At 52.4% G+C, this 27,798-nt stretch overlaps 14 protein-coding genes across 17 annotated transcripts; 10 read left to right on the top strand and 4 right to left on the bottom strand.

Moving 5' to 3' along the window:
• Window positions 1–421: 421 nt before the first annotated feature.
• LDX57_012623 (alpha/beta hydrolase) lies at window positions 422–1,381 on the top strand (the record flags this gene model as incomplete). Its single annotated transcript, XM_046094373.1, has 1 exon — window positions 422–1,381. One exon carries the CDS (start codon window positions 422–424, stop codon window positions 1,379–1,381), a length of 960 nt encoding a protein of 319 aa, XP_045950352.1.
• Window positions 1,382–3,456: 2,075 nt separating this feature from the next.
• LDX57_012622 (3-oxoacid CoA-transferase) lies at window positions 3,457–4,778 on the top strand (the record flags this gene model as incomplete). The annotated part of the gene is made up of 2 exons (XM_046094372.1): window positions 3,457–3,519; window positions 3,594–4,778. 2 exons carry the CDS (start codon window positions 3,457–3,459, stop codon window positions 4,776–4,778), a joined length of 1,248 nt encoding a protein of 415 aa, XP_045950351.1.
• Window positions 4,779–4,822: 44 nt separating this feature from the next.
• On the top strand, window positions 4,823–5,143 carry LDX57_012621 (uncharacterized protein; the record flags this gene model as incomplete). The annotated part of the gene is made up of 1 exon (XM_046094371.1): window positions 4,823–5,143. The coding sequence occupies one exon, from the start codon at window positions 4,823–4,825 to the stop codon at window positions 5,141–5,143; it is 321 nt and encodes a 106-aa protein (XP_045950350.1).
• A 382-nt stretch (window positions 5,144–5,525) lies between these two features.
• LDX57_012620 (ubiquinol-cytochrome c reductase complex assembly factor 2) lies at window positions 5,526–5,986 on the bottom strand (the record flags this gene model as incomplete). Its single annotated transcript, XM_046094370.1, has 2 exons — window positions 5,526–5,915; window positions 5,972–5,986. 2 exons carry the CDS (start codon window positions 5,984–5,986, stop codon window positions 5,526–5,528), a joined length of 405 nt encoding a protein of 134 aa, XP_045950349.1.
• Window positions 5,987–6,475: 489 nt separating this feature from the next.
• On the top strand, window positions 6,476–7,132 carry LDX57_012619 (uncharacterized protein; the record flags this gene model as incomplete). The annotated part of the gene is made up of 2 exons (XM_046094369.1): window positions 6,476–6,499; window positions 6,626–7,132. The coding sequence occupies 2 exons, from the start codon at window positions 6,476–6,478 to the stop codon at window positions 7,130–7,132; spliced, it is 531 nt and encodes a 176-aa protein (XP_045950348.1).
• Window positions 7,133–7,335: 203 nt separating this feature from the next.
• Window positions 7,336–7,767, top strand: LDX57_012618 (uncharacterized protein; the record flags this gene model as incomplete). Its single annotated transcript, XM_046094368.1, has 1 exon — window positions 7,336–7,767. One exon carries the CDS (start codon window positions 7,336–7,338, stop codon window positions 7,765–7,767), a length of 432 nt encoding a protein of 143 aa, XP_045950347.1.
• Window positions 7,768–8,460: 693 nt separating this feature from the next.
• On the top strand, window positions 8,461–8,706 carry LDX57_012617 (uncharacterized protein; the record flags this gene model as incomplete). The annotated part of the gene is made up of 1 exon (XM_046094367.1): window positions 8,461–8,706. The coding sequence occupies one exon, from the start codon at window positions 8,461–8,463 to the stop codon at window positions 8,704–8,706; it is 246 nt and encodes an 81-aa protein (XP_045950346.1).
• A 350-nt stretch (window positions 8,707–9,056) lies between these two features.
• On the top strand, window positions 9,057–10,598 carry LDX57_012616 (uncharacterized protein; the record flags this gene model as incomplete). The annotated part of the gene is made up of 1 exon (XM_046094366.1): window positions 9,057–10,598. One exon carries the CDS (start codon window positions 9,057–9,059, stop codon window positions 10,596–10,598), a length of 1,542 nt encoding a protein of 513 aa, XP_045950345.1.
• Window positions 10,599–11,600: 1,002 nt separating this feature from the next.
• Window positions 11,601–13,129, bottom strand: mpkA (mitogen-activated serine/threonine-protein kinase SLT2; the record flags this gene model as incomplete). The annotated part of the gene is made up of 4 exons (XM_046094365.1): window positions 11,601–12,244; window positions 12,298–12,628; window positions 12,683–12,938; window positions 13,017–13,129. The coding sequence occupies 4 exons, from the start codon at window positions 13,127–13,129 to the stop codon at window positions 11,601–11,603; spliced, it is 1,344 nt and encodes a 447-aa protein (XP_045950344.1).
• A 530-nt stretch (window positions 13,130–13,659) lies between these two features.
• Window positions 13,660–16,072, bottom strand: LDX57_012614 (glycosyltransferase family 31 protein). The gene has a single exon (XM_046094364.1). The coding sequence runs from the start codon at window positions 15,439–15,441 to the stop codon at window positions 13,990–13,992; it is 1,452 nt and encodes a 483-aa protein (XP_045950343.1). The 5' UTR covers window positions 15,442–16,072; the 3' UTR covers window positions 13,660–13,989.
• Window positions 16,073–16,353: 281 nt separating this feature from the next.
• LDX57_012613 lies at window positions 16,354–19,196 on the bottom strand. Of its 4 annotated transcripts, XM_046094360.1 has the most exons (5): window positions 18,991–19,196; window positions 18,478–18,913; window positions 18,131–18,395; window positions 17,499–18,074; window positions 16,354–17,434 (listed from the first exon to the last, which is right to left on the bottom strand). In XM_046094360.1, the coding sequence occupies exons 1-5, from the start codon at window positions 19,043–19,045 to the stop codon at window positions 16,601–16,603; spliced, it is 2,166 nt and encodes a 721-aa protein (XP_045950339.1). In that variant the 5' UTR covers window positions 19,046–19,196; the 3' UTR covers window positions 16,354–16,600. The 4 variants fall into 4 exon arrangements, with proteins under 4 accessions (XP_045950339.1, XP_045950340.1, XP_045950341.1 ...); XM_046094363.1 differs by having other exon boundaries at window positions 18,478–19,196; XM_046094362.1 differs by having other exon boundaries at window positions 18,131–18,913.
• A 125-nt stretch (window positions 19,197–19,321) lies between these two features.
• Window positions 19,322–20,281, top strand: GAR1_2 (H/ACA ribonucleoprotein complex subunit GAR1/NAF1; the record flags this gene model as incomplete). Its single annotated transcript, XM_046094359.1, has 6 exons — window positions 19,322–19,391; window positions 19,465–19,515; window positions 19,590–19,690; window positions 19,764–19,909; window positions 19,974–20,002; window positions 20,070–20,281. 6 exons carry the CDS (start codon window positions 19,322–19,324, stop codon window positions 20,279–20,281), a joined length of 609 nt encoding a protein of 202 aa, XP_045950338.1.
• A 958-nt stretch (window positions 20,282–21,239) lies between these two features.
• CHO1 (CDP-diacylglycerol-serine O-phosphatidyltransferase) lies at window positions 21,240–21,834 on the top strand (the record flags this gene model as incomplete). The annotated part of the gene is made up of 2 exons (XM_046094358.1): window positions 21,240–21,401; window positions 21,466–21,834. 2 exons carry the CDS (start codon window positions 21,240–21,242, stop codon window positions 21,832–21,834), a joined length of 531 nt encoding a protein of 176 aa, XP_045950337.1.
• A 4,461-nt stretch (window positions 21,835–26,295) lies between these two features.
• Window positions 26,296–27,292, top strand: SLG1_2 (Stress-activated PKC1-MPK1 kinase pathway sensor; the record flags this gene model as incomplete). The annotated part of the gene is made up of 3 exons (XM_046094357.1): window positions 26,296–26,608; window positions 26,692–27,209; window positions 27,266–27,292. The coding sequence occupies 3 exons, from the start codon at window positions 26,296–26,298 to the stop codon at window positions 27,290–27,292; spliced, it is 858 nt and encodes a 285-aa protein (XP_045950336.1).
• Between the last annotated feature and the right edge of the window lie 506 nt (window positions 27,293–27,798).

Raw genomic sequence — 27,798 nt, 5'->3', positions numbered from 1 at the left:
TTTACCTTCTGATGGCCTTCAAGTGGGTCGGCCTGACTAGTGACTATATGTGCCCATGACTCAATGGCTAGAAATCTGAACGGATTACTGAGCAATCCAGACCCCCAAGGCCTTACAAAAGGAGCTCTTGAAAATGCACGTCCTTTTTCCGGGTCACATTTCTTCTGTGTCTGTCAATTCGAACCAATTCCTAGCCTTCCAATGTCAACATTAGCGGGTACGCAAGAAAGAACTACTATGTACCTGGTAGTATTCCGATTTATTTTGCCTTTATTTAAGGGTCCATTGTTGTCATAATAGCATTGGTCAAATACGCGCCTCGCACTGCCCCGCTGGCTTTCACAGTATATCTATTAATCTCTAGTCTGCCCAAAGCTTGCTTGCTTGCTACTACTGACCACCTAAACAACCCATCCCCTCTATGCCGCCTTCCAAGACTTACCTCACCCCTCTGGTGATCCCTCCCCTAAGACCCGACAAGCACACCCACACCCTCATCCTCCTCCACGGCCGCGGCAGCAACAGCGAGCGCTTCGTCTCCGTCTTCCTCGAGACCACTGAGATCGCGCACCATCTAGCAACAACCAAGTTCGTCTTCCCGACTGCCAAGAAACGTCGCTCTACGGTGCTTAACCGGATCCCGATCCATCAGTGGTTCGATAACTATTCTCTTGACGATCCGAATACGCAGACGGAGATACACGTCGAGGGGTTAGAGGAATCCGGTCGGTTTTTGAGGACGTTGGTTGATGAGGAAGCGCGGTTGCTGGGCGAGTATGAGGCTAATGGGCCCGGCGCTGGGAATGGGTATGGCCGCGTTGTGGTTGGGGGGTTGAGTCAGGGCTGTGCGGCGTCTGTGTTTTGTCTTCTTGCGGGGTGGGAGGATGGGCAAGGTACTAAACGACTTGGGGGATTTGTGGGGATGAGTGGGTGGTTGCCTTTTGAGAGGGATATTTCGGGGTTGTTGGGATTGATGGGGGAGGATGGAGATGAGGATACAGGTGACGACGACGATGATGATCCTTTCTTCCACGATGACGAGGAGAAGGACATCCCTGCTTCTATCCAGGCACTGAACCTTGTTCGAGATGTCCTCGATCTACCACCCTTGCAAGGGGTGGTCCGAAATGAAGTCTCCGAGTCTCGTTCACCTCCCACGCCAAATCTACAAACACCTGTCTTCCTCGGCCATGGATCGGCAGACCCCAAGGTGTCGGTGCAACTCGGACAACGAATGGCGTCTGTCCTGTCTGAGGGTTTTGGGATGGATGTGACTTGGAAGGCGTATAAAGATTTTGGACATTGGTACAAGGTACCAGATGAGATTGATGATGTGGTGCATTTCTTGAAGGAGAAAGTTGGCATACCAGGTGTTGGTTGATTACGAGTGGTGCTGGCTGGCTTATACTCAACGTTTCTCATCCTTCGGCTGTATAGAGCTATGTAATTTGATCTACAGGCGAATATAAAAGAATACCAATACCAAGCCATCACAGGGAATGAAAACTTAATATAAATAAAGTACGTACAAGGGCTGTGCAAATCTAAACACAGCATAAAAGCGTGACAAATTCAAGCAAAGAACTAATTGCTATTCGCTGCTGAAAAAGGCCTGCAAACAACCTACCGCAGCTGTCCCACCTGCAAAATATCTCAAAAGTCCAACCAATTCCTCCATGAATGCATACCAGTCATCCCTTTTGGAGAGATCATAGCCACGTGTAAAGGACATGTTAAAGGTTTCATCGACCGAGCATCCATTGGAACGGACGCGGGATATCTGATCTTTTGTAAAGAGACCATGGGCCACAAAGACCTGGCGTTTGTAGAACCCAAGAGTAAACATTTCTTGATCGCGTAGTCCGAGTTGAATATTACAAGCTAGTTGTCCTAACATTGTGGCTAGGATCTCTCCAAGAAATCCGCCCCAGGTCTGTTCTGGAAACCACTGCAGTGAATTAAGAGTCAGTGGGTTTAACAAAAAGAAAAAAAAAAAAGGAGTCTGGAGCTATATACATACGCTGGTAAAAGAGAGGACCGGGACATGTTGATTACGAAGATGAACCATAACAGAGAATTCAGGCTTGGAAGTATACTTTGTGCCGGCTAGATAGTATACTTGTTTATAGCTTAACACAGGGAAGCTTTTCATAAAGTTTATTAGTACAAAAGCTACCACAAAATGATCTCCACTCACTGCAGTCGAGGCTCGAGCGTTCTCATTTTTTTTTCTAGTTTGCGATAAACGGTCTCGAGTAGTTTCCTGAGCGCCATCGCCTGTAACATCGTCAAGCCTACACAATACTCCCGTCTCGAGTACTTCCAGCTCCTTCTAGGAAGTGATACTGTCTCGATCCTTCCCACAACATCCTCCAGCAAGCCTGTCTCAACTCCCTCGGGGTTACGGCATGGACTTTCCGGAGACCAGGCTGCAAAGAAATCAGGTTCCGGGAGGAGGTTAGCACAAAGATTCGCTTCCGCGATATAGGAATTGAAGTGATGGAATATTTCCCTGAATGGAGTTGATTCTTCAGGCCAATGGTCGGCACAGTCGAGGTCAGCGAGGTTGGCATGTTCGAAGACCCATGGAGTGAGTTTCTCTGTATTATTGTCAATCTGGGTAAGCCGCCTGCAGAGGCACAACTAGTATTCCCACCCTTTTCTTCAGGTTCCAAGATCTGAGGAAAGAAACTACCAGTGTCGACAAACTGCGAAGTAATAGAGGCAGACATGGCCGTCACTCTATTTGAAGTGCAGGTATCTAGATCATAGACGTGATTGAAGTGCCCCTTATCGCCCTATATGCAAGGTCTCGCTTAAGTAGCGCTAGTAATTGTTTCAATATAGAAAGATAATAGGTGCACCATGGATGTACTTCGTATGTATGAGGCACGTGATCTGAAGGGCTGAATCAGCTGCGGATCCGAGGCGGGCCGCGGATCGTCATCGGAACCGCCCACGTCGGCTGTCCACGGCGGCCGATGCTGCGGAATGGATGAATGCGGGATTGATGAAAACAGGTAGAAACAAGTTAGGTATGTTATCAATAGTGTACAGGGGAGAATTATCATCTCCGAGGCCAGAGTATAGCTATCGTTCTCACGAAATGGAGGACTGCCTAGATGTGAAGGCCTGAGGCTGCTAGAGTAGGAGCCTGACTGCCTGATCTCCACGCTTCTGCGGGGGCATTCCGGGGTAGGGCGGGTTGGCTTCCGCAACTCCGCAGCTGCCCGCCGCCCTCAAGTCTATTTATCCCGTGGTTCTTGCTCGGCCTCCGCAACCTCCATTCACGCCCCTGAAACCTCTTGCTGTCATTCTGCTCGAAAGACATTTCTCCGGCCGTTGCATGAAGGTCGTCAATTCCTCTCTTTTTGGTCCTATTTACCACAGCTGTTGAAATCAAGCGGCTGCTTTCCTCTCTTCTAGATTTACAGCTCGCTGGACGTTCAATTCGTCATGCCTTCACAAGTAGCGACTTGCTTGCGCCTAGCGCGGCAGTTCTCTGCTAACCCGAGCAAGGTACTATACGCTTTAAAGGAGGGTGCCATCCTAATAGTACACACGAGATGCTAACACATGTTCTGCGATTGTAGCACCAACGGTTTCTTGCCCGTGCTTTCTCAAGCAGTACCATCCGGCCTGAGATCAACAAAGTCCTCTCGTCTGCAGAGCTGGCTATCAAGGACATGAAATCCAACTCGACCGTCTTGGCAGGTGGCTTCGGACTCTCCGGTGTCCCAGACTCGCTGATCAAGGCGGTGCGAGCCAATCCCGAGATCACAGGCTTGACGGTCGTCAGTAACAATGCCGGAGTCGACGGAGCCGGCCTAGGTCTCCTCCTTCAGTCTAAGCAGATCAAGAAGATGATTGCCAGCTACGTGGGCGAGAACAAGACCTTCGAGCGCATGTACTTGACCGGCGAGATCGAGCTCGAACTGACGCCTCAGGGTACTCTGGCGGAACGCTGTCGTTCCGGGGGCGCCGGTATCCCCGCGTTCTATACCCCCGCGGCGTTTGGCACGGTCGTTCAGACGGGCGAGCTGCCCCTGAAGCACAATGCCGACAACACCGTCGCGCAGTACAGCCAGCCCCGAGACGTGAAGGTTTTCGATAATAAGAGCTACGTGATGGAGGAGGCCATCAAGGGTGACTACGCTTTCGTCAAGGCCTACAAGGCCGACAAGCTGGGTAACTGCCAGTTCCGGTATGCCGCGGCCAACTTCAACGGAGCCATGGGACGCAACGCGAAGATGACTATCGTGGAAGCGGAGCACATCGTGGAACCCGGCGAGATCGACCCCGCCGCTATCCATCTGCCTGGTATCTACGTGAAGCGCGTTATCCAGAGCACTGAGCCCAAGAACATCGAGAAGTACACCTTCGCCAAGGAGGATGGTGACGACGCGGGTGCCCTAGGCAAGGGTGACACCGCGGCCAAGCGGGAACGGATCGTTCGTCGCGCCGCGAAGGAGTTCAAGAACGGCATGTATGCCAACCTGGGTATCGGTATGCCCATGCTGGCTCCTAATTTCGTGGATCCCTCGGTGGAGGTGATGCTGCAGTCCGAGAACGGTATTCTCGGTCTAGGACCCTACCCTAAGAAGGGCCAGGAAGATCCGGATCTCATCAATGCAGGCAAGGAGACCGTGACTCTTTCTCCCGGTGCTGCTGTCTTCGGCAGCGAGGAGTCCTTCGGTATGATCCGTTCCGGACGGATCGACCTCACCATCCTGGGCGCCATGCAAGTAAGCGCTCGCGGTGACCTGGCCAACTGTTAGTTCTTCTCCCCTCGGAACTCACTTCCTCAAATACTAACTCGGGCATGACAGGGATGCTCCCCGGAAAGATCAAGGGTTTTGGCGGAGCCATGGATCTGGTATCCAACCCGTCCGCCACCAAGGTGGTGGTGACGATGGAGCATACGGACAAGAAAGGAAACCCCAAGATTGTCAAGCAGTGCGAGTTCCCTCTGACCGGTAAGACTTGCGTCAGCCGAATCATCACTGAACTCTGCGTGTTCGACGTTGACTTCACCGACGGTCTGACCCTGGTCGAGCTGGCCGACGGAGTCACGGTGGATGAGGTCCGCAGTAAGACGGAGGCTCCTTTCAAGGTGGCTGATGACGTGAAGCCTATGCTGTAAAAGCTTGGTTCCTTTCCTTTTCGTTGTTGTTGACCTGGTTCGATGGGCGAGGGGGTTTTTCACCTACGTACATGATTGTGGTTTTCAAGCATATAGGGTTGACCGGGGACAAAGCCCAAACGTCTGGATAAGACACCTATTGTATATACCATACCTTATTTGAGTTCTCGTGTTATTGAATCCAATTTCCGATGAAGAACAAAGCACCCCAGTCGATTGCTCAAAATAATCCAATAAACGGATTGGACTTTTTCCATTCCCTTTCTTCCTTTAACATGACATGATATATATACACCCAAATAACAATCTAACCCATCATTTCGAAGGATACATTAGTAGTACAAACACCATAAAATTACATCCCCCTCAAAACAAAACCACCTCACTTCAACCTGAAAAGCCCCCTCATCTTCTTCCCCAATCGCCCCAGCCAATCGCGCGACGGCGCCTCCGCAAACTCCTTGATCACATTATCGTAATGGTCCGGGTTACTCGCAGGCCTCCGCAACTTCGGCGACAGCGGATACCGCCGGGCGTAGCGGTTCTCGAGTAATGAAGACAGAGCGTTGAGGGAGGACTCTGAGATTTCGCCACCCTGAGGCGCGGAGGACTGTACTTGCGATTGCGGTGATTGATTCGGGGACTGGGACTGGGACTGGGGAGGGAGGCGGGAGCGAAGGTAGGTTTGCACGGAGACGGAGGATGGGCGGACGGGGTCGGAGGGCCAGTGGTTGATGAGATGGGAGATCCGCGTCTGGATGGATTGGGGGTTCTGTGGGGGGCAGTTTAGTTTTAGGGACTTGTTAGGGATTGGGGTTGAATACATACTGGTGGTTTGACCATGATGGCTGTGGGGGAATTGGATTTGCTGTGTTATGGGTGTGGGGCGAAAGAGTGATGGAGAAGCTGCAGATACTGCAGAAGATAAATAAGAGAAATAAGATCGAAAAATAGCGACCGCGGGGGTTGTGGAGGGGAGTGGACTGCCTTCGTTGAATTCGATGCTATGCCGATGAAAATCGAATCACGGGATGGGGCCAAAGTCACGGGAGCCAGGGCCAAATGCCCCAGGCAGCCGTCCAGCCCAAAGTGGATCGTCTCTCACTCTCTCCGTCTCTCTCTTTCTCCCATTCATTCATTCATTCCCTCTCTTTTTCCGTCTCTTTCATCCCGGCCTCAGCGCCTCCTATCATCTCCTATCATCTCCGTTCTTTTGTTCCTCTCCTAGTTCTCGAGTCTCCCTATCTTCCTATCGGCTGTTTTCTCGACTTCGTCTCCCTCCCGACCTTCCCTTCTTTTCCCGGATCGCCGGTCCCCCTCGTTCCGCTCGTCATGAGCTCGCAGCGTTACCAGCGGGTAAGAGTCACGCCATCGCCTTCCCTTTCCATACTTCCCCCCGAGAAAACGCATCCCACTCCTTTTATGGACTAGGGAATGCGATACGGTCGCGGTAGCAAGTTTCACTAATACGATGCTGTTCAGGTGAACGCCCATGACGACGAGGAAGCGCCACAGTCCCAATCGTCGATCCCTCTCCGAAACACTTCAACGCCCTCTTCTCCGCCGCCTTCATTCCGCTCTCGCTCCTCCTCTCCCTCAACGAGGCGGCTTCTCCGAGACGATCCCCATGATAACGGTGCCGACGAGACCCTCGCTGCTGCCTTCGGCGATGGCAGCGACTCCGAAGCAGATGACGAACCAGATGACCGCCAACGACTCATGCGGGCCCAGCCCGAATCCCAACCGGTCGAAGATAGCAATACCACCACAGCGAGTGCCTCCTCATCGGGCGCAGGCAGCGGATCACAATCGTCGAGGGAGCAGCGCACTCCCCCATTGCAACGGCGACCGACGATCTTACCGTCGTTTAATGGCTCCAGCTCGGGCCCGGGTCGCATGATCAGCTCCTCCAACGATGGGGTTTTCGCAAATCTGGCGGCTAAGCCTGAGCGAGGGGAGAAGAATGAAGATATGCCTCCGGTACGTTAGTACCTTTTGCGTCGACACTGTTGGTTATTATGTTGAATGCTAACCCAGGCCATATATAGTCCTATGAGGAAGCCGCTGCTGACGCCACTCCACCCTACTGGGAAACAACCATTCTTGCGCCTGGCATTGCGTCGGACGAGGTGTATGTGGATGGACTACCGGTCGGATCGGTGTTTTCGTTTGTCTGGAATGCCATGATCTCGATGTCCTTCCAGCTCGTCGGGTTCCTGCTTACATATCTCCTCCACACTACACATGCGGCAAAGAATGGAAGTCGAGCGGGTCTGGGTCTCACCCTGGTGCAGTACGGTTTTTATATGAAGGGTGGCAGTGAATCTCGAGGGGGCGAAGAGGGCTCCGACCAGTATGTCACGCCATCCGACCCCAACAGCCACAACTTCGATCCCAACTCGGTCAACGAGACCTCGGGTGGTGACGGAGGCGGCACTGCGGGCATCAGCACGAGTGACTGGATATCGTACATCCTGATGATCGTGGGGTGGTTCATCCTGATCCGGGCCATCAGCGATTTCCTACGAGCTCGACGGCACGAACAGTTGGTTCTGCAGAGCCCAGATCGAGGGTTGGGAGTTCCGGTCATCGCGGAAGGCGAGCGATCGGAGACCGTTGTCTAATCGTTTCTCTTGTCTCAATCGTATATGGAAGCCTGTCTATAAATCATCACCGGGGGTTACCCTCCCGGTCCGTCAAGGTTGGAGCTTCGGAGCTAGGGAGTTTTACTATTTTTCTTTTTCTCTTCATTGATTCTGTGCATTGATTTGTTCCTGTATTGGGGTTTTTTTGGCGATTTGCGCTGGCATCCGGAGGGGAACTCTCCGTCTTGCACGGCGTGAATGCCGCGCATCAGCATGCATTGTAGCTATCTACAGGACTGGATTAAAGGGGGATTCAAGATACCAAATGACATTCACTGCCAACAACCGCCATTCCCCGGATTTTTGCCATCGGATGGCGTGGCATTCACCAGGCAACCCTATTCTTATGCTTATTCTTGGTAGCTTCATCATTGCTGTGGCTGTTCACCCGCCCTTTTTTTCTTTCCTTTTCTTTTCTTTTTCTGAAATCCGCAATTATGAATCATTTACCTTTTTAAACCCCCTTAATTCTGCATTCTGCAACCCCGTCTTTTCCTCCCTTCAAATTTCTCCATCTCTTCACGGGGTTCTTGGCATCATCTCCGCCAACTTCCATTGTTTTGTTGACCCGCTCTCCATCCGTCCATCCTCTCTCTCTCTATTTTCTCTCTGTCTCTCTTTTGTTTTCCTCCTTCCCTACAACCCTTCCTTGCGCCACTACCTCCCTAGGACATGGCCAAGGCCGTCAACGCGGCGGATGAAGAGTCCGCCGACCTTCCCCGCGGCCCCGTCGAGGCCCGATCGCTGTCCGCCATCACAGGCATCGCCTCCAACCCCCCCGCATATCCTCGAAATCCTACGCAGAAGAAACTGGAACCTCTGTCGCTCTACATCGTGCGAGTCCCTGGTAGTAAAGGTATGTGCTTTATTTCGCGCCCCATGCGATCTCCTATACTAACCTGCTTGTTTCCACACTAGATGTCTTCCTGTCGCCGCTTAAACCTCCCACCAAGGCCAGTGTTTCCGCCGAGGCCATCAATGCCTCGCTGTACTACCTGCACGTCGCCACCCCCGACGACCAAGCCTTGCTTCATGAGGTCGAGCAGGAACGAGAAGAAAAGGCTCGACTACGGCGTGAGACGGGCGACGATGCCGACCTGCCCCCCGAATTGGCGCGATTGAATAATGTCCGGCGGAAACCGGTGCCTGGTGGAGGTCATAATGGGGACGCTGAGAAGAGAGTGGCCCCCTCTACGCCTCCTTCACTACCTGTTCGCCCACCGATGCATTCCCCGTCGCATTCTACGGCGTCGCTACAACCGCCCCCCATGCCGGCTCGTCCGAGCCTGTCCCCGCGATCCTCCGGGGATTTCGCTGGCGCTCCTCAGCATCGCCAGGACTTTCTCGACAATCCGACAGACGATCCGACGTCCGCTCGTCCGCGCCGCCCACTTCCCCCCGTTCCCCAGGACGAAGACGCATTAGATGCATACGAAGAGAATTTCATGAAGAAGCCCCACCGATGGAGTGCGCTCGGGCATCTTTCGCGCGGCCAGGAGTTCTGGAAGGAGAAGTACGAGGCTCTTTCCGCGGGGCGTCACAGCCTCGACTCTCGTGAACCCCGGATGCGACCGACTTCGGCTCATGCAAGTCCCTCATACCCGCACATGGGTTCTCCGGGAAGAAGTCCCGGCCAATCTCCCACTCGGAGGCCGCAGGAGGGCAGGCCACCGGAGCGGCCGGGTTTCCACATTACGCTGATCCGTCGCGATCCTACGCATGGCAGTCAGTGGAACGTCGCGACCATGTCGATGCCCCGGATGGATGGTGGCGCCATTGACATTGAGGTATTTACGCCGGGTTATAAGCGATTTGCCGCGCAAAATGAACCGCTCTCTTTGACCAGCCTTGGGGTGAACCTTCCCGCGGAAGCCCGCAACTCCCTCAATCTCCCACCGCAGTCCGAGGCTGCCGAGACCACCAGTAACGAACCCGCGCAGCCGCGTCGGTTCCAGCGCAAGCTGTGCGTGTCCCGGCCGCATGTGCCAGAAGAGTCACGCGGGTCGCTGGACGTTTCCGGAGCTCGGCCCTCCATCGACAGCCTAGGCAGACCTAGCAGCCAGAGTGGCGGAGGCGTCTCCAAGCTCAAGAGCGGTTATTACACCTTTACCTCGCCCTGGAACGGCACCTGCACCTTCTCCACCAGTGTCAACGGCCGCAGTCTAAAATGCAAGCACATGATCCCCATGCCTGGGTTTCCTCCTGCGGGCGGAAGGAATGGCGCCGTTGAGAATCCAGCCGTCACTGTCGCCGAAATCCGCTTCAACACACCCTTCCAGGCCAGCCATCTTCCTCATAACCCGGGTCCTTCTCACGTCTCGCCTTTCTATCTCAGCCAAACCGCCGGTTTCAAAGACCCCGCAGCCGCCTCCGATGGTCACCCGGACGGCACCTCCGCCTTCCTGCCGCCAGGGTCGAAGCGCAGCTCCCTGGCGTACTTTTTCAACGCGCACGCTCAAGCCTTCACCAACCGTCCTCGCTCGCGTTCCGGCGCCAGCACGCACTCCAACCACAATAATAACCACCCACCACCCCCATCCACGCCGCCCTTCCATGCGCGCAAACCCTCCCATAGCAGCGCCAGCAGTGTCGACATCGACGACCCCTCTGGCGAGTCGCGCCGTCCGCTCCGTCGCCAACTTAGCGAAGACCGACTAGACTTCAGCCTGGCCCGAGAACCAGCCGGCGGAGGAATGCGCGGCAAGAGCGCAAAACTGGGGAAACTTGTCATCGAAGACGAAGGCATCAAGATGTTGGATCTCGTCGTCGCTTCTTGCATGGCGGTTTGGTGGCGGGGATATTATTATTGAGGGGTTTGCGTTCGTTGCATTATGAATTTTGAGTGGATGTAGGTAAGGAGTGTTTATCTTTTTTCGGAGCATCTTTGCATTCCTTAGGGAGTTCTTCTTTTCCTTCTAATATCCCTTTCTTTCTGCTTACTCGCACTTGATATCTACCTCTGTTTGCTTACGTGCTTGATTTGACTTGGTTTGATCTGATTTGGATGGCCCTATTTATATTGTTATTTGTTTGTTTGTTCTTACCTGGATTTGCACCTGGACCTGACCTTTGGACTTCATGGCATTTTATCAGCATCCACAGTCATTTCCTTATCAGTCTACCTACCCCCTAGGATGGATGATGCCCATGTCCACGTCCGTTGCATATGATTGACGATTGATGATGATTCCCTCTGGATGGATGGATGGATGGATGGATTTAATTTACTTTTACCTTTGCTTATCTTATGGATTCTTTGCTGTTAGCATCATTGCCGGAACTAGATAGACTTTGCTAGTCATTGAGACAATAAATCATTTCGCTAGTGTCACCTTTCATTTCTACATCTTTTCAGTTAAATTAATGTAAGACCATCCGACCAGTTAAGTTGGTCAGTCGGAGCCAATGAACTGTGATTCTTATACAGCATATAAGTAGTGTTCTTATATGATATGTTCATTGACTATCCACTTGGTTTGTCTCTCTGCGTATAGTCAATCATTCATTCCAGAACCGACTTCAAGATAGTGACATCCCGAGCAGTTCCTTACAAAACAAATCATTCGTCATCATCACACTAATCGACTGATATAGAAACAAAAACAAAAGAAAATACACTATCTCATGCTATAGTTACTCGCTAATACCTCTTCTACTTAATAACCACCAAACTGGATATGGATATGATATAGGTAGGGGCCAAGAGAATACCAGAAAAGAACAGAAAGGATATGGAAATGACATTCCGATCTTTTATTTCATCTCCTGGTGTTTTTGTTTTTTTTTCTTTTTCAGTTTGTTTGTTGGTTGGTTTATCGGTGTGCGTCCATTCCACGGGCCAGCGACGATTCCAGATCGTTAGGATGGCCACCGCTCGGCGCCAGCGCCTCCTGAGGCTTCGGTTCCTCTTGCTTCCAGCCGCTCTGCTGGTTCTCCGGGATGGGGACGTTGGTCTGCTGGGCGATCTGCTGCTGCTGGGCAGCGGCGGCCTGCGCCTGGGATTGCTGCCTCACGACGGACCGGAACCGCACCACCTCGTCGTAGATCATGCGACGCATCTCCCCCACGTCTTCGACGACCTCGAAGTGGAAGTCGAAAGTGGTCGGGCAGGTCGGCTCGTCCGACGCGTCGTGCCAGATGTGCAGGTACGGGTGCTCCAGGGCCTCCTCGACGGAGATTCGTGACGTCGGGTCGAACGCGAGCATACGGTCGAGCAGGTCGAGCGCGTCGGGGTTCGCGCTGGGGAACAGCCGCTGGAAGGGAATCTTGGGCATGAAGGGCAGGTTGCGCACGTACTCCTGGGCCCGGGGGGATCCGATGCGGCCCAGAGTCTCCTCGTTGGGGGTGCCGAGGTAGTGCAGGATCTGGTTCAGCTGGTCGACGTAGTCGCGGCCCTTGAAGAAAGGCCGTCCACCGAGGAGTTCTGCCAGGATACATCCGACGGACCACACATCAACTAGAGGAGTGGTTAGTATGGACCGATTTTAATTTTTAGAGAAGAAAACGCACTGGCTTTGGTGTAGCTCTGGAAGCTCAGCATAATCTCGGGAGCACGATACCACCGAGTCGCAACGTATTCGGTCATGTAGCCGGCGTTCTCCTCCGGGTCGATCGAGAAACCACGAGCCAGGCCGAAATCACAGATTTTGAGCTCGCAGTCCGCATTAACCAGCAAGTTACCGGGTTTCAAGTCTCGATGCAGCACGTTGGCGGAGTGGATATACTTCAGGCCGCAGAGGATCTGGTAGATGAAAGATTGGAAATGGGCGTCGGTCAAGGGCTGTCCAGAGCGAATGATAGCGGCCAGATCACATTCCATCAATTCTGCGTCGGACGTCAGCTACCACCGATCTCGATCAGATGCACAAGTCCGTCCGAACACACTCTCTCTCACCTTCATAGAGATACGTTTCGTTAAAGTTATCCGCTCGAGGAATATCCATATCATACAGGCAAGTAATCTGCAGGCCATCGGGGTCAGTTTCAACTCGGCGACGACAGCGGGGTTCAAACGGACGTTGCGATGGCCTCGGAAGTGCTGAAGCAGCTTGATCTCTCTCAGAGCGCGCTTGGCCAGAATCTTCTTGCTGAAGACGTTGGTGACCTTCTTGACGGCGACACCCTCGCCGGTCTGGGTGTTCTGGGCGGCACTGTCGTAAAAGAAGAGGAGGGGTTAGCATTACTGATCTAGTGATCCGCAGGCAGGCAAACACGAAGGACCGACGCACCAGACAATACCGTAGGCGCCCTGACCCAGCTCCTTGGTCACATTGTAGCGTTCATCGACGATGAAGTCCTGATTGAAGACCTTGAAGATCTTACGACCCTGCAAATCAGACATTGTCGCTAGGTAATGAGGCGATTAAACCGGAAGGCGGGGGAAAAGGAAGAGACAGGAAGAAGAGAAGAAGAGGGAAGATGGGAGCGAGGAAAAAGGAGAAGAGGAGGGGGAGACGGTGATGACAGTGGCGGTGCTGTTGTGTCCACCCTCTCTTTGTGGGATGAGGAGATGCGCTTGTCTAGATTTCACTTTTTCTCTGGATGTGATGAACCTAGAGGGATGCAGGAGGAACAATGAGAAATAGTCAGTAGGCGCCGGGACGAGGAGAAAAGAAGGTGATTGAAAGACGGAACCGCCGCAGCCCCGCAGTTTAGTTTAGTTTCACGTTGCAACTGACAGACTGACAGACTGACAGCATCCGGATTATGAATATTATCATAATATTAATATCGATGGAGAGTCCGAGACACTCCCGGTGGATGTTCTCGAATTAATTAACCCTTTAATTAATCGTTTCCTCTCTGCAATCCACCGCAGATCGCACCGTGGCTTTTGTTCGACCTTGGTTGCCTATTACATTGTTCTTTTGCGGTCGTTCATATCTTCATTTCGGCAGAGACAGAGTCTAAAAGACATCGTGTCATCTGTCTATCTATCTATCTACCCATCTAGCTTCTTGTTCTGTTCGGAATTCCTTCGAGTACCTTCAATCCGGGTCCCAAAGCGATAGAAGGCTCGATACCTGAGGCCCCGCAGTGGAGAAAACCTGCCGACTATGAGATTAATGAGATTCACTGATAAACGCCAGAAAACGAGGGAATGACGAGGCCAGGATGATCCCAAGCTCTGCAGAGAATTGCCCGGAGCTCCTGAAAACACGGTGGCTTGTTTCTCATTTCCGCGCACGGATTGCCGAACGCTCATGACGCTCGGTTCCAGACCACCTCCAAGACCTGAGGAGCTTCGGTCTCGCCTCGCTCGCGCAAATAGATTTGTCGCACCCGGTCTGGGCCGTCTGCAATGGCCTCCTTCAGTCGGAAGGAAATCTTCTCATGGTCCTTGCCCCGTAGCGGTCCCAAGCTGTACGCGAACGGGTTCGACCCTTCGTATTTGCTGTCATCCCACGTTTGCTCCATCGCCGCCGGGTCGAGAAATTCGCGCGAGTACTGAATGACCGAGTACCCGTTGATCAGGTACCAGCCGTCCGCCAGCTGCCAGCGGTGCAGCAGACACTCGGAGCCGCACACGGCGGCCACCTTGCCCAGCGCGGCGACGTCGGTATGATGCCAGGACTTCCAATGGTGCAGGGACAGCGGAAGGGACCGCCCGGACTCGTAGAACCCCGACACGTCGCCGCGCAGGTCGACCTGGTGGAGATCGCGGTCCCACGTGAGTTTGGTATCCGTGTGCGCGTAGATGCATTGTCCGATCATGCCGTCGCCGGCGCCCTTGAAGAGATAGCAGTCGTCGAAGACCTCGTCCAGTCGCTCCACCATCGGTAAAGAGAGGAAGACCCCGGCGCCGCCGTACGCGATGTGGCCGGCCAGGTATAGGTACCACATGTCTTCGGAGAGCGCGCCGATATACTGCGGGCGTGTGGCGTCGTAGGAGGCCAGCCGGTCGACCAGGTTCTGCATGGACGGGAAGAAAGTATCGTCGTCGATCAGGACGGCCCATTGGGTCGACGCGTCGCGGTGTTCGAGGAAAATGCGCACCAGCGAGAAGTATCGGTCCAGCACCTCCTCGTCCCATTTTTGGATAATCGTCAGACGCAGACCCAACTGCGTGGCCCGCTCCTCCGTCTGAGTCCGCAGCGATCCGCCTTCATCGACCACGGCGATGATGTGTGCGCCCGTACCCGCCGCCCAGTGGGCAAATGCGTCCAGGGAGTTATGTAGTCGCTCAATAGAAGTCGCCACGCCGAAGATCAGATGCGACGCATTGACCGGGGCACTTGCCACGGGGCCAGGGATTGTTAGGGACGTAGAGCATTTTTCTTCGGGCACGCCTTCGCGTGTTCTCTCGGTATCCAGGTGAACGGGGTGGTATGCAGGGAAGGAAACATCGAGGGAGTCGGAGAAGTTGGTGAAATTGGGAGTCGGTGCGACGGCGATTTCCAAGCGCGCGTACTCCACCGCGGAGGCATTGGTGTAGGATCGGAGGACGTCGAGGTCGACGTAGCAGGTGCCGTTGAATTCGCCGGCAGGGACCGACGGATTCACTCCGGCATCGAGGACGGGGCCGACGGTGCTGTCATGTAAATATAGGAAGGAGATGGCAGTACAAACGATGAAGAAGGTCGCCGTCAAAGCAATCAGCCTCAGCAGAGTCGCTTGGCGCAGTTGAAGCAAGTGACGGTGGAGTTGCTGCATCGCGACCAAGACATGACTGATTCTCCGGGCAACGTCTGAACAGCGAAGAACCGGTCAATGGGGAAATCAATTGACAGACTGGAGCTGCAGGAGACCGAAGTCTAGAAAGCCCCAAGTATCCCTTGCCCGTCAGCAGACTAATAGTAATTAATTAGTTGCTCACCGACAGGAAAAGAGAAAAGCGAGAGGCAAAGATGAAACGTGAAGGGGGTTCCGCTTAATTTGATCGGCGCGTCTCCATGCCTTTCGCGGTTCCATGGCTCGTCAGCATTCTAGTCATGCTATCAAGGGTCAATCCATGGTTGAATTAAATCCTTCGGCGTCCTAATGTTGAGTGTATGAAGGGTTTGTCTTAACTCTTAGGATCTCTTCCGAGTCTTCGGCAATTGATTCTAGAGATCGGCGCCAACACTGTATGTACATACATATGTTTCTGCATCATGCACTACGCATACATATTAAATAATATAGGCATGCATGAGATTGAGATTTCAATCTAATTCTCTCGAATCCTGCATCTCTGCGATGGAGTGTGGTTCACCACGTGGCGGTATCCAAGCCCTAATTCAATCGAAGATGTCTCTGGACATTTACAGGATATCTACGGAGTACAGAATATATCAAGGGTCTCTCATGCATGCAAGATAACGAATTTCCCCCTCGTCAATCAACCAGCAGGTTATCTCGCTCTTTACATTCTTACCCAGACACTAAGGTATTGTCTTAGTCCCCCTCGCATCCGCTCTAATAAGCAACCTCCCAGAGACCTTCCTACTCTTTCTCCCGAAAAAAACCGCATGTGGTTGGGCAGCGCTGAGGTGATTGAGAGGATGATGGGGTAGGGAAATAGAGCTAGAAGCTTAGTAGGAAGAGGGAGGATACTAGTGGTGGTTTAGAAAGGTAGATGATGTTCGTCTCCTAACCAATGTATGATTTGTCTACTCTACTACTCTACCAGGCTAGCACAAAGGTAGCATCAACCCGTCACCCTCATAATCTCATCGCTTCATCAATCAACCGGCATACTTTTATTTCTGGCAGGATATATCAAGATTCAATACGAACTCCCATGACCACGTCGGATAAAAAATAGGTAAGAAAAAGAAACAAAATGCTGTGGTGTATTCATGCAAAATCTTTGGCAAACGAAACAAGAACTCTACAGAGAGCTGACCAGTCTGCGCTCCTTGCGCAGAGCCTTGAGTTTGGCACGAGCCTCCTCAAGAGGGATCATAACGCCCTGTTTCTGGGTGGCAGGGTCGTCACGGTTGCGGATGTTGACGGTGCGGGATTCCTTCTCCGAGGCACCGACAACGAAGATGAAGTTGTACTGCTGCAGCTGTCCAGTACGGATCTTCTTCTGCATGGTGTTGCCACTGATGTCGATGTCGACGTTCAGCTTGTCACCCCGCAGGATCTCCTGCAGCTCTTGAACGTAGTCGTTAACGGCGGGCATGACGGGCACAATCAGGATCTGGCGAGGACTGATCCAGAAGGGCCACTTGCCACCGAAGTGCTCGATCAAGATACCCAGGAATCGCTCGAAGCTACCAATGATGGCACGGTGGATGACCACGGGACGGGCACGGCCCGGTCCGAGCTCGTTGCTCTTGCTCTGGCCCTCCTTCTGCTCATCCTCGGTGGCCACTTGGACCTTCTCGCCCTTTTCGTTGGTCATGTACTCAAGTTTGAAGTTGATGGGGGCTTGGTAGTCAAGCTGGATGGTGGCGCACTGGAACTCTCGCTTGAGAGCGTCGGCGATGGTGATATCGATCTTAGGGCCGTAGAAAGCACCGTCACCCTCGTCAATGGTCCAGTCGTTGCCCATGAACTTGGTCATGCAGGCCTTCAGCTGTTCTTCGGCGTAGTTCCAGGTCTCAAGCTCACCAAGGTACTTCTCGGGGCGGGTGGAAAGCTTCAGCTTGAAGGTGAATCCGAAAAGGCCATAGATAGACTTCAGGAAGTCAAACAGACCCTCGATTTCTTGGGCAATCTACAACAGAGAAAGGTTAGTCTGAATGATACGGTACTGCCCACCGAACTCGGAGCTAACCTACCTGATCCTCAGCACAGAAGATGTGGGTATCATCCTGCTGGAACTTCCGGACACGGGTAAGACCGCTCAGGGCTCCCGAGGCCTCGTTTCGGTGCAGGACACCGAAATCGGCAATTCTCAGGGGGAGCTCCCTGTAACTCCGCTCACGGTGGCCGAAAAGTACGAAATGTCCGGGACAGTTCATGGGTTTCAGGGCCCATTCTCGCTTCTCGACATCGAGCTTGAACATGTCATCCTTGTAGTGCGCCCAGTGACCCGAGGTCTTCCAGATGCCAACGTCGTACATGTTGGGGGTCTGGACCTCCTGGTAGCCTCGCTTGCGGTATTCCGTTCGCAGAAGAGACTGCAGAGCGTTGAAAATCTTGGTACCGTTGGGGAGCAGGAAGGGACAGCCGGGAGAAACTTCGTCGAAGAAGAACAATTCTTGCTCCTTGCCGATTCGCACGTGGTTACGTTTCTCGGCCTCCTCCAGGAACTTCAGATGCTCCTGCATCAGCTTCTTGTCGGGGAATGCAACACCACGGATACGTTGCAAGGAGTCGTTGGCCTGGTCACCCAGGAAGTATGCGGAAGAGTTCTTTGAGCCGTATCGTCAGTGTGAGCATTCCACAAGATAGGGTTCAACTTTCGTACCTGCATGATCTTGAAGGTCTTGACCTTGCCAGTGTTCTGGATGTGAGGGCCTCGGCAGAGATCCACCAGGGTACCACAACGGTAGACGGTGCTCTTCTCCCCAGTGACCAACTTCTCAATGTAATGCAGCTTGTATTTGCTGTACGAGAACATCTTGCGGAGGTTCTCTTTCGTGACTTCCAATCGGTCAAAGCTCTGCTTCTCCTTGAAGATCTTAGAGGCCTTGTTGTCCAGCGACTTCCAGTCACCCTCTTTGACAACACGGCTGTTCATCAAGTCAGCTTTGTGGGAACAGATAGCGAAATTGCGATTTTACCGCGCCGCCAGTTGATCTGATTTAAACGTACTTGTCAGGCATAGCCATGTCATAGAAGAAACCCTGGGGGGTAGGAGGTCCGTGGGAGAGGAGACATCCATATTCGCACTCGCAGGCTTCACCCAAGCAATGCGCACTGGAGTGCCAGAAAACCTCCCGTGCCTCGGGGTGTTCGAAGGGAAGATAAGAAACCGTGCAGTCGCCTTCAAACGGGCGGCCCAGATCCCACAGCTCCTTGTTGACCTTGGAGATGACCACATTGGCACTCAACTCCTTGGGCAGGTTCTTGAGCAGGTGAGCAGGGGTGTTCTCCCAGGCCTTGGCAGCGACCGTCGAGACTTCTCCGTTTCCGAGGTCGATGGTGACATTGATATCGGGGTGAGGCTTGTTCTTGAGCTCCTCAAGATGCTCCTGCCACAGTTGTTCGAAGAGGTTGTTTCGCTCGATAATGAAGTCGGGAAGCGAGTCTATCGGCGCATTGATCTGATTAGGAGGGGCTTCGGAGAAATTTGGCGGGGTAGAAGAACGAAGCAAGAAAACTCACCACCTTTAGCCTCTGCAGGCCGGACGGGCAAGTCTTTGGCGCCTTCGGAAGCCATGATTGTATCCCGATACTTTTCTGGGGAAAGCGGAAAACGGGTCGGAGCAGAGGCGTGAGAACAAGGAGGGGGACCAGCGACACGATGACTCCTTCGCACTCGGATAGGAATAGATCGATGGATGCAAATCCGATCAGTGAGGCCCCGAAGGCGGTGAGTCATGTGACAGAAAACTGCCCTGGCGGCTAGCGACACTTTACCGCTTCGAGCTTCCCACCATTTGAAAACTTCTCCGGGCTCCGTTCATACAGATCAACACCGATTATCGCAGCCATAATGTCTTTTCGCGGAGGAGGTCGTGGTGGCTTTGCCACCGGTGCTAATCGCGGCGGTTTCGCCGGCCGTGGTGAGTCGCAATCCATGCAGGAAGTTCGAGACTTGAATGAGGGAACGTGCTAACGAAAAATTTCGTCGGACAGGCCGCGGAGGCTTCCAGCAACAGTCGTTCGGCCCCCCTGCCCAGGTCCTAGGTAAGAATACACGAAAACAAAATGAGGAGGATAGAATGGTTTATGGATGGCACGGTCGGCTAATATACACCTAGAAATGGGATCGTTCATGCACGCTTCCGAAGGCGAGATGGTTTGCGAATCTGTCAACCCCAAGATCCCCTACTTCAACGCCCCCATCTACCTGGAGAACAAGGTATGATATATTCCAGATGCGATCATATGCAATCCGGCGGTTGGCAAAAGGGATTAACAAAGTTCTGTCGCAGACCCCTATCGGAAAGGTCGATGAGATTCTCGGTCCTATCAACCAGGTCTACTTCACCATCAAGCCCCAGGAAGGAATTGTCGCAACCTCTTTCAAGCCCGGTGACAAGGTCTACATTGGTGGCGATAAGCTCCTTCCTTTGGAGAAGTACGTTATGCTTTCATGCTACGTGTTGCTACTGCCTATACACTTGCTAACCGTGTGAAATTAGATTCCTTCCCAAGCCCAAGCCTCCTCCAGGTAGGATAACAAACACGCCCTTACCCCTGCTCAATATTCAGTGCACCTTTCTGATAATCTTCTCCAGGTGCTGCGAAGCCCAAGAGAGCCGGTGGTGCTGGCCGTGGCGGACCCATGCGTGGTGGACGCGGCGGCGGACGCGGCGCTCCTCGTGGCCGTGGTGCCCCCCGAGGCCGTGGTGGCTTCGGTGGTGGTGGTGGTTTCTCGAGAGGAGGTGGTGGTGGCTTCAGGGGTGGCAGAGGAGGTCCCCGTGGAGGTGGAGGCTTCCGCGGACGTTAGACAGTCTCTGTCTTGCTTAGTACTGTCTTATTACGGCGTTTTGGGAAAACGGGAGCTCTTGCAGGAACTTTTTTGTCTCGATATTCTTGTGCATCCTAAAGGGAAAGATTTGCCTGTCTGCAGAGGCTGTAGAATAGATCCAGCCATTGAATGGACGTCTTACGAGAATAGAGTATCTTGCCAGAATGCCCACCGAGAAGCTGGGATTGTCGTATTCCGTATCCATGAACATTTTGGGGATTAGATCGGACCGGATTTTTCTATACTCCGATTCTCCCGTGGCTAGTAGTAGTGGCTGTGGCGCAGCAGAAACACCGCCTGGCAATGACGTCTGGCGGCACATGCCGAGCCGTAGAATCTCTGTGCGCCTGTCCGTCAACACACCCTTCCGACAGTCATTGCCAACCTCTACGTCGATTTCTCCCACGTCATCCATGCCAGTTTCGCTCGACATTTAAGCGTTACGGCAGAACCCACATCGATTCCCCTCTCCTTTTCCTTGTATTTTCTTCGATTGAGCATGTCTCGTCGGACATCAGCCATGTCTTCGAGCAATTCCACGAATAGCGGTGTCCCGCAGGCGAGCGACGGTGGTGAGCTCTGATGGTCTAAATTCCCTCTGTTCCTGGCGCTCACCCTTTATAGGCCAAGAAAAGCAAAAGATGCTGCTGTCTTCGGAGACCGGCCACTTCAGCATGATCAAGTCAGTCGCCATCTTCCCTCGACGCTAATCGAATCATTTGCTCACTTCAATTCCGCGCTCTAGGGCTTTGCATCTTGCCGATTTAGTGACCGAACTCAATGGTAATTACTCGAGGATTTCTGAATAACCCTACTCGGTAACATGCTGACTCTTCTTTGTAGGATTTTGCGGAGGCAAGCTCAACCGACCTGGTTCTAACCTTACCGCGGACCTACCAAACTAACCTGCTCAATAGTGATGTCAGTCCTCTCGTCCATGCGGTACTGCCTCGGAGACCCCTCTGATCACGGTGCCATCTGGGCCGCCCTCGCCTTCATGCCATTCGGGCTATTTTTCGATTTTATGGACGGCAAGATCGCTCGGTGGAGGAAGAAGTCCTCTCTTATGGGACAAGAACTCGACTCTCTGGCAGATTTGGTAGGCCTTTCTCCTCATTCGAAAACACCAATCTAATTTACTAATCTTTCTATCTCCGCTTTAGATCTCCTTCGGCATGGCGCCCGCCGCGGCCGCATTCGCGCTCGGAGCTCGCACGTCTTTGGACCATCTCCTGCTTGCCTTCTTTGTCCTCTGCGGTCTGACCCGGCTGGCACGATTCAACGTGACGGTCGCCGTCTTGCCCAAGGACAAGTCCGGCAAATCGAAGTATTTCGAAGGCACGCCCATCCCCACCACACTATCTATCGCTTCCTTGATGGCGTACTGGGTCTCGAAGGGGTGGATCCAGGAGGACCTGCCGCTGGGTCTTGTCGCGCAGGGCACGATCTTTGAATTCCATCCCGTGGTGCTCCTTTTCGTCCTGCACGGCTGCCTGATGGTCAGCAAGTCCATACATATCCCTAAGCCCTGAAGAGTCTACAATGACTGGTGGAATCCGAGGCCTGGATTCGGGGTATCTTTCTTGATAGAGCAAGTTCACGAGCGTATATAAAGAGAGAAAAGCCTACCAAAAAAAACATAGCGATAGTGGATATGAAGCATTTAGTGGGACAGGAAATGAGAACGTATAGATTGAAGATATCCGTGGTTTTTTTTTTATCGTGTCAAGTAAACGTAACTACTCGTGGATATCTATCTACAGTATGTTGTACGCTACGAGTGCAAAAAGAATAGGCCATTGCAAAATCATCGCCAATTCAAACAATTTTCTTGCACGGTACTCCGTATAATGCCACGAAACCTGCAAAAAAAGTCTGCAATGTCCCTCTTCTCAAACCCAAACGAAATTGAGGTGCGGACATCCTTGCCCCGCGAGCGGGGGAGAGAGAGAGAGAGAATGAGGGGTTGGCCATGCAGAGAGCTACGCAGGAAGAGGAGAGGAGCGGTCTCCACCGAGAGGGGAAGGAGGTATAACTCCTTCTCTTCCAGGGAGGGAGGGAACTTTGCTAGCAGTTGTATGCAGAAGAGACAACTCTCGGTGGTTAATAGGTTGCAGATGACTTACCGCGAGGAAGAGTTAACCCCGTAGCCTCCATTGACGCGGGAATTGCCTGAAGTTGAATATACCTCTAGTTCTTGCGCAATATCTAGAGTATCTACAAATTAGTTTCAAACCTGGAGTCACCTGACCCTATGGTGTCGATGAGGCGAAGATAGTGCAAATCATATTGATGACCTAGACCCCCAATGGGTGTCTAGGTGAGGTGTATGATCATAGCTCTCGTGCGTCACAAAAGATGCAAATCCAGAAGACCGCATCGCATGTATTTCCGGGTCTTGGACTCGGGTCGAGAACACGAGATGTCACGCTTAAATCAAGATCTAAAGTGACATCCTACGACAAAAATCGTACGGAGTAGAACTCGAATGAACCATATGGAACAGATCGAATATGATATCAGATCTGCAAGAAACAAACGAGACAAACCAGGCACAAGCACCGGAAACTCGTGCCGATAACCCAACCCAATCAAGATCTTACGAATGCAAACATATCGTTCCAGACGACAAGCCTCTTGCACCTTACAAGGCTCATTGGAAACATCTCAATTTTCAGGCACGATTTGAATCGGTGAGGCGACAGACCGTTGATCAGTCAGTCCAGCCAGAGTCTCGAGTCTAGACTCTAGACTGGCAGACGGAAATCCTGGAAACGAACGGGCCTGGGTGCTCGGTAGCATTTGCTAATTCTGCTTTCTTGCTAGCCTCGAAGCCGGCGTGTATTTTCCAGAATTGCCGTGGGAGCTGACATGATTTCTCGTGGGTCGTGACAGGTTCTAGACCCCGGTCGACGTGGCCCGTCGAGGTCCGACGATACGGTCGTCTCGAATGGTGGGAAAGTTCATTAGTATTACTCCGTAACTAGTGTTATGAACTTATTATTAGTACTGTAGTATGCCCGGGTTGGCGAGTTACGTCGTTCGTGTTCCTGGCAGCTGGGCGAACTTTCGTCTGGACGATGGCCACAAGCCGTATGGAAATAATGATTCATTCCTGTTGCCGTGGAACGACGCGACAACGTGTACGGATCGCTGCGAGACTAGGTAGGTAGGTAATAGAATGATCACCTCCTTGCGCCGATGTTATCCGGTGAAAGATACCCAGTTTATTGTATACCGTAGTATCTTCATAGGTAGTTGAGTCGCGAGTACCCCGTACTCGCCTTCCAACGTGAAACAAAGTCCCAGATAAGCTTATTTGGCATTCTCAGTCAAGCATAACAGCAACGACAGAGAAACACGCAACGAAGGAAGACGTGTCGCATGCCCGGTCGATGACTGACTTGTTCATAAATTCTCTAGCCGCCGTGACATGCGACGATCGTCCTTCGCAAGGGACATGTGTCAATAATTAGGGCGCTGCTTGGCGGTAGTTCGCCGGGGTTCTCTTTTCCACCTTCCCCTCCGACATGCCGAAGAGTCGTAAGATCTGAATGCTCTGTTGCGAATGTGGATGAGGATGGCTGGTATGTCTCCATGTGACCATACCTAAGCGCCGGCTGCAATGTTCACATGAATAGCATCATTCGGACGTAGTTTGTCGCCGGAAGAGGCGATCTTTTGCTTTTCTCTTACGTGCACCATGCTCATGCTGCATGAGCGAGGCGAGTTGCCTAGATTCTTATTCCGGGGACGCAGACCGGAAGAACAGAACATGGGACATCCCTCAGGAGGTCCGTCCGCTGAGTCAACGCCGTACTGAGATTACGCGGAATCCATTACATTCGTCAGGATCCAGTTCAGGTCCACCGATCCCGGGAGTGTCCGTTTTTTACCCATGGACAATTCCCCAAAGGAACTGAAGTCATTGTTTGGGTGTTGTCGCACGGAGTAAATTTAGCATTGCTGATTCTTTCTTGGTTAGGATTCTGGGTAGGTTATAATAGTTACCAGTTCACAGAGAGTACTCCGTACATGTCAAAGGAATCCGTCTCCCAGACTCCCACATGTCCAAAATTCGAGCCAACACGGGTCGCAGGCCCCGTAATTGCCCCGATGATCGCCCCCCTGATTGGCGGGCAGCTGCAGCTCAGGATCAAAAAAGGCCGCCGGGGGGCTCAACTCTGCCAGACAAGCGCTGCCTGGGTCTCACTTGCCACTCCTCGGTCATCTTCCAGTTTCCACTGTAAAGAAAGAGTTTCGCACACAATGACGCTGTCGAGTCAAGGCTCTCATACCTTATGATCCTTATCGTCTGGATTTGAGTTCGTCCGCTGCAGGTATCCAGGAACCTGCTCCAAATGCAGCTTCCTCGCGGGTACTTTATGTCGCTTAAAGTAAGGACCGGTATAAACTAGTAAGACCACTTCTGGGTACAGCTGTGGCACAGTGGCATACACCGTCCAACAGGTTTTGCATGGTCGGACAATTGTGATGATATTATGTATCCGTATTTTGTCCGGTCTGCTTGTGCTCGAGTGCGCATATTGTGTGCGGTGTAGTCTGCACGGAGGATTGCGACCGTACCGGACCTTTCTCGGATGATATGGATTACCCGGTTAAGATGAATGACCTGATAGAGTACCCAGTACACCTACGTGTAGGTCGCATCCTGTACAATACTCGGTACAGGTACGCCCCCTCTTTTTCATAAGACACCGTACGGAGTAGCGCCGCCACAAAGCATCGCACCCACCCCGACGGCCCAATTGGGAATGGTGCCTTCCTCCCAGCCCGCCCGGTTGTCCCAAAGTGGAACAGATTCGCCGTGCCCCTGGATGAGTGGCTTATGTCATGGTTTGTGTCGCTCTGATTGGGCTGCCCGAGGTGGTACGCGGGATGTGTAAATAACCGGCCTGCACATCCAGGGTCACGCTCCGTTTGGGAACCACCGTCTTTAAGCAAAAACGGTATGGGGGAGGGGAGGATTGCGCATCCTGTTGATAATCATAATAATGTATACAGTACACAGCAGTATTTACTCTGTAGGTAGTAAAAGAATAATAACAATACCTACTCTTCCAGACGGGATTCGACGTTACTCCGTAAGGTAGTTACCACTGACGGAGCCCTTACGCCCGTCGCTTAATCGCATCCCTGCCCTCCCCTTCTGCAGTCCGTCACGTCGGTCCATCAGTCAATCGCTCCCAAGTCTCTCATTCCCTCCTTCTTTCCCCTTCCGCTCCTTGATTTTCCCTTTTTCCACCTGCCGACCGAAAAAGACGCTCGCTCTTTTTTTTTTATCCCTCGTTTATTTTTTATTTCTATTCTGTCTCTCTCTCTACTGTTCCCTTTCTGGTGGGGGTCTGTTCTCTTTCGTCCAGAATTCACCGATAATTCAATAAAAACCAGTAAACAAAATCAGAGCCCTCCATTTTTTCCGCCCGTTTCTGTGGCTCGCGTCCTCGTTGCCCGTTCAGGACGCTCATTAAACTCCCTCCCGGCAGAAAGGGGGGTTTGAAACGGCCGGTCCTCTGAGTCTTTCCCCGCCAGGGACGCTCTCTCTCCAGAACAATTCAACATTCCTTTCCCCTACCTATCACTACCGTGTACTATCCTGTACCTAATCCTTTTGTGTTCATCGACCCTTTTCGCCGTCGACAATCCTCGTCTTTGGACACCCATTCTCCTCCCCCTTACCCGCCCTTTGTCCTACCCGGCCTCCCCTTAAGGCCGTTTCGTCAAAGGCGACTTTCTTCGACTCGACTCGAATCGGCACTCTTGCGACCGAGTCGACTAAATTCCTTCGGGGGCCAAGTAAACAACAATAAGGATTGGGAATTCATCACGGGATTCCTGAAGGGCTACGCGGGTCGTCCCTTGTTTTCCTTTCGCTCGATCACTACCACCTCGACACGACTTGTGTCTGGAGCCCGGTGTCCAGTCACTTGAAGTTTAACAAACGTTCCTCGCCCTCTACGACTTATTACAACATGAAATCATTCACGATTCGGTCGGCGGCTGCCCTTTCGGCTCTATTGCTCGCCGTCAGCTTGCCAGCTGCGAATGCCGCCGACGAAGTGTCCAAGGGTTGCTACAGCAGTGCCGGGTCCCTCGAAGACCAGGGCGCCTACACATATCAGAGTGACGGATACTGCCAGAAACTTTGTTTGGATGACAACTACTCAGTTTTCGCCCTGACTGGAGGAACGCACTGTCTCTGCGGAAACAAACTGCCGTCCGACTCGGATAAGACTTCCGATAGCAACTGTGACAAGGACTGTGCTGGTTGGCCCGATGTGAAGTGTATGTTCCTGTCCTTGTTTTGTTGCGCTACGGCCCGAAAGCTCAGCATCGGCGAATTCTCATTACTAACGTGCTTTGCACAGGTGGTGGCAAGGAGGCGTACTCCGTCTACCTCACAGGTCTCAAGCAAAATGTCGACAAAGAAGGTTCCTCGTCTTCATCCTCGTCCTCGAGCACGTCTTCGAGTACCGACAGCGAATCGTCAACTACCACCCAGCAAGGTCATATGAGCACAAAGGCGGGACATACGGTTTTCGTTACGTCGGCAAGTCAAACGGGTGCCGAGGCCGCTGCAGAAACAAACAAGGAAGACAAGAAGGACTCGGGTCCGAACACTGCCGCTATTGCCGCTGGTGTTGTCGTCGGAGTCGTTGGGTTCTGTGCTCTGGTTGGCGCCATCTTCTTCCTCTGGCGTTTCCGAAGCCGCAAGGCAGCCGAGAACCAATACCGTCGCAGCGTTGGTGTCGACAACTACGGTGGCAAACCTATGTCTCAGAGCTCCATGTCTGACTCCCGATTTGACGGTGACTTCATGGCGCAGAGGCGACAAAGCAATGGTAGCATTGATGATGATCAGGACTTTTCGCGTCGGATCTTGCAGGTAATTATTCTCACCTATACAGGGGTTGTCACTAGAAGCATGCTAATTCAATTTAGGTGACCAACCCTGATCGCGGCCATTAGCCTAGGCGACATGCACGCGAACACTCATAAGGCCTGGGCCGTACGATCCGACATTTCCGATATACAACAACAATCGGTGGATGTTTTCTCTTCTTCATTTTTATTACCATTTCTGTGTACTTCCAGTCACACCTTTTATTTCCGAACTCACTTCATATTTGATATCTCCACCATGTGTTCCTCTTTTCTTTTTAGCGACCTTGCGATATCCAGGAAAACACCCAGCGGACAAACAACGATGTCTTGCTATCAAATTGAACTATTTACCTGTGAACGCCATTTGACCCTGAAATTGCCACGCATTCAATCATCTCGATCTATGATCCGAGATAGCGAAGTGAATCACGAGCCGACTCGGAGGTTGTCGATACACTTCCTCTTCGAAGCTCAAGCTAATAATTGGAAATGGATGCTTCCGTCCTCCGACGCTGGAATGACCATCACGTGGCATTCCTCTTATGACATTGTATTCTACTTGCCACCGAGGGTATCTTTGGAAGGTCAAG

The sequence above is a fragment of the Aspergillus melleus genome, assembly GCF_016097325.1.
Source record: "Aspergillus melleus strain CBS 546.65 chromosome Unknown contig8, whole genome shotgun sequence".
Taxonomy (NCBI): Eukaryota; Fungi; Ascomycota; class Eurotiomycetes; order Eurotiales; family Aspergillaceae; genus Aspergillus; species Aspergillus melleus.
This window is presented reverse-complemented; position numbering and strand designations above follow the sequence as displayed.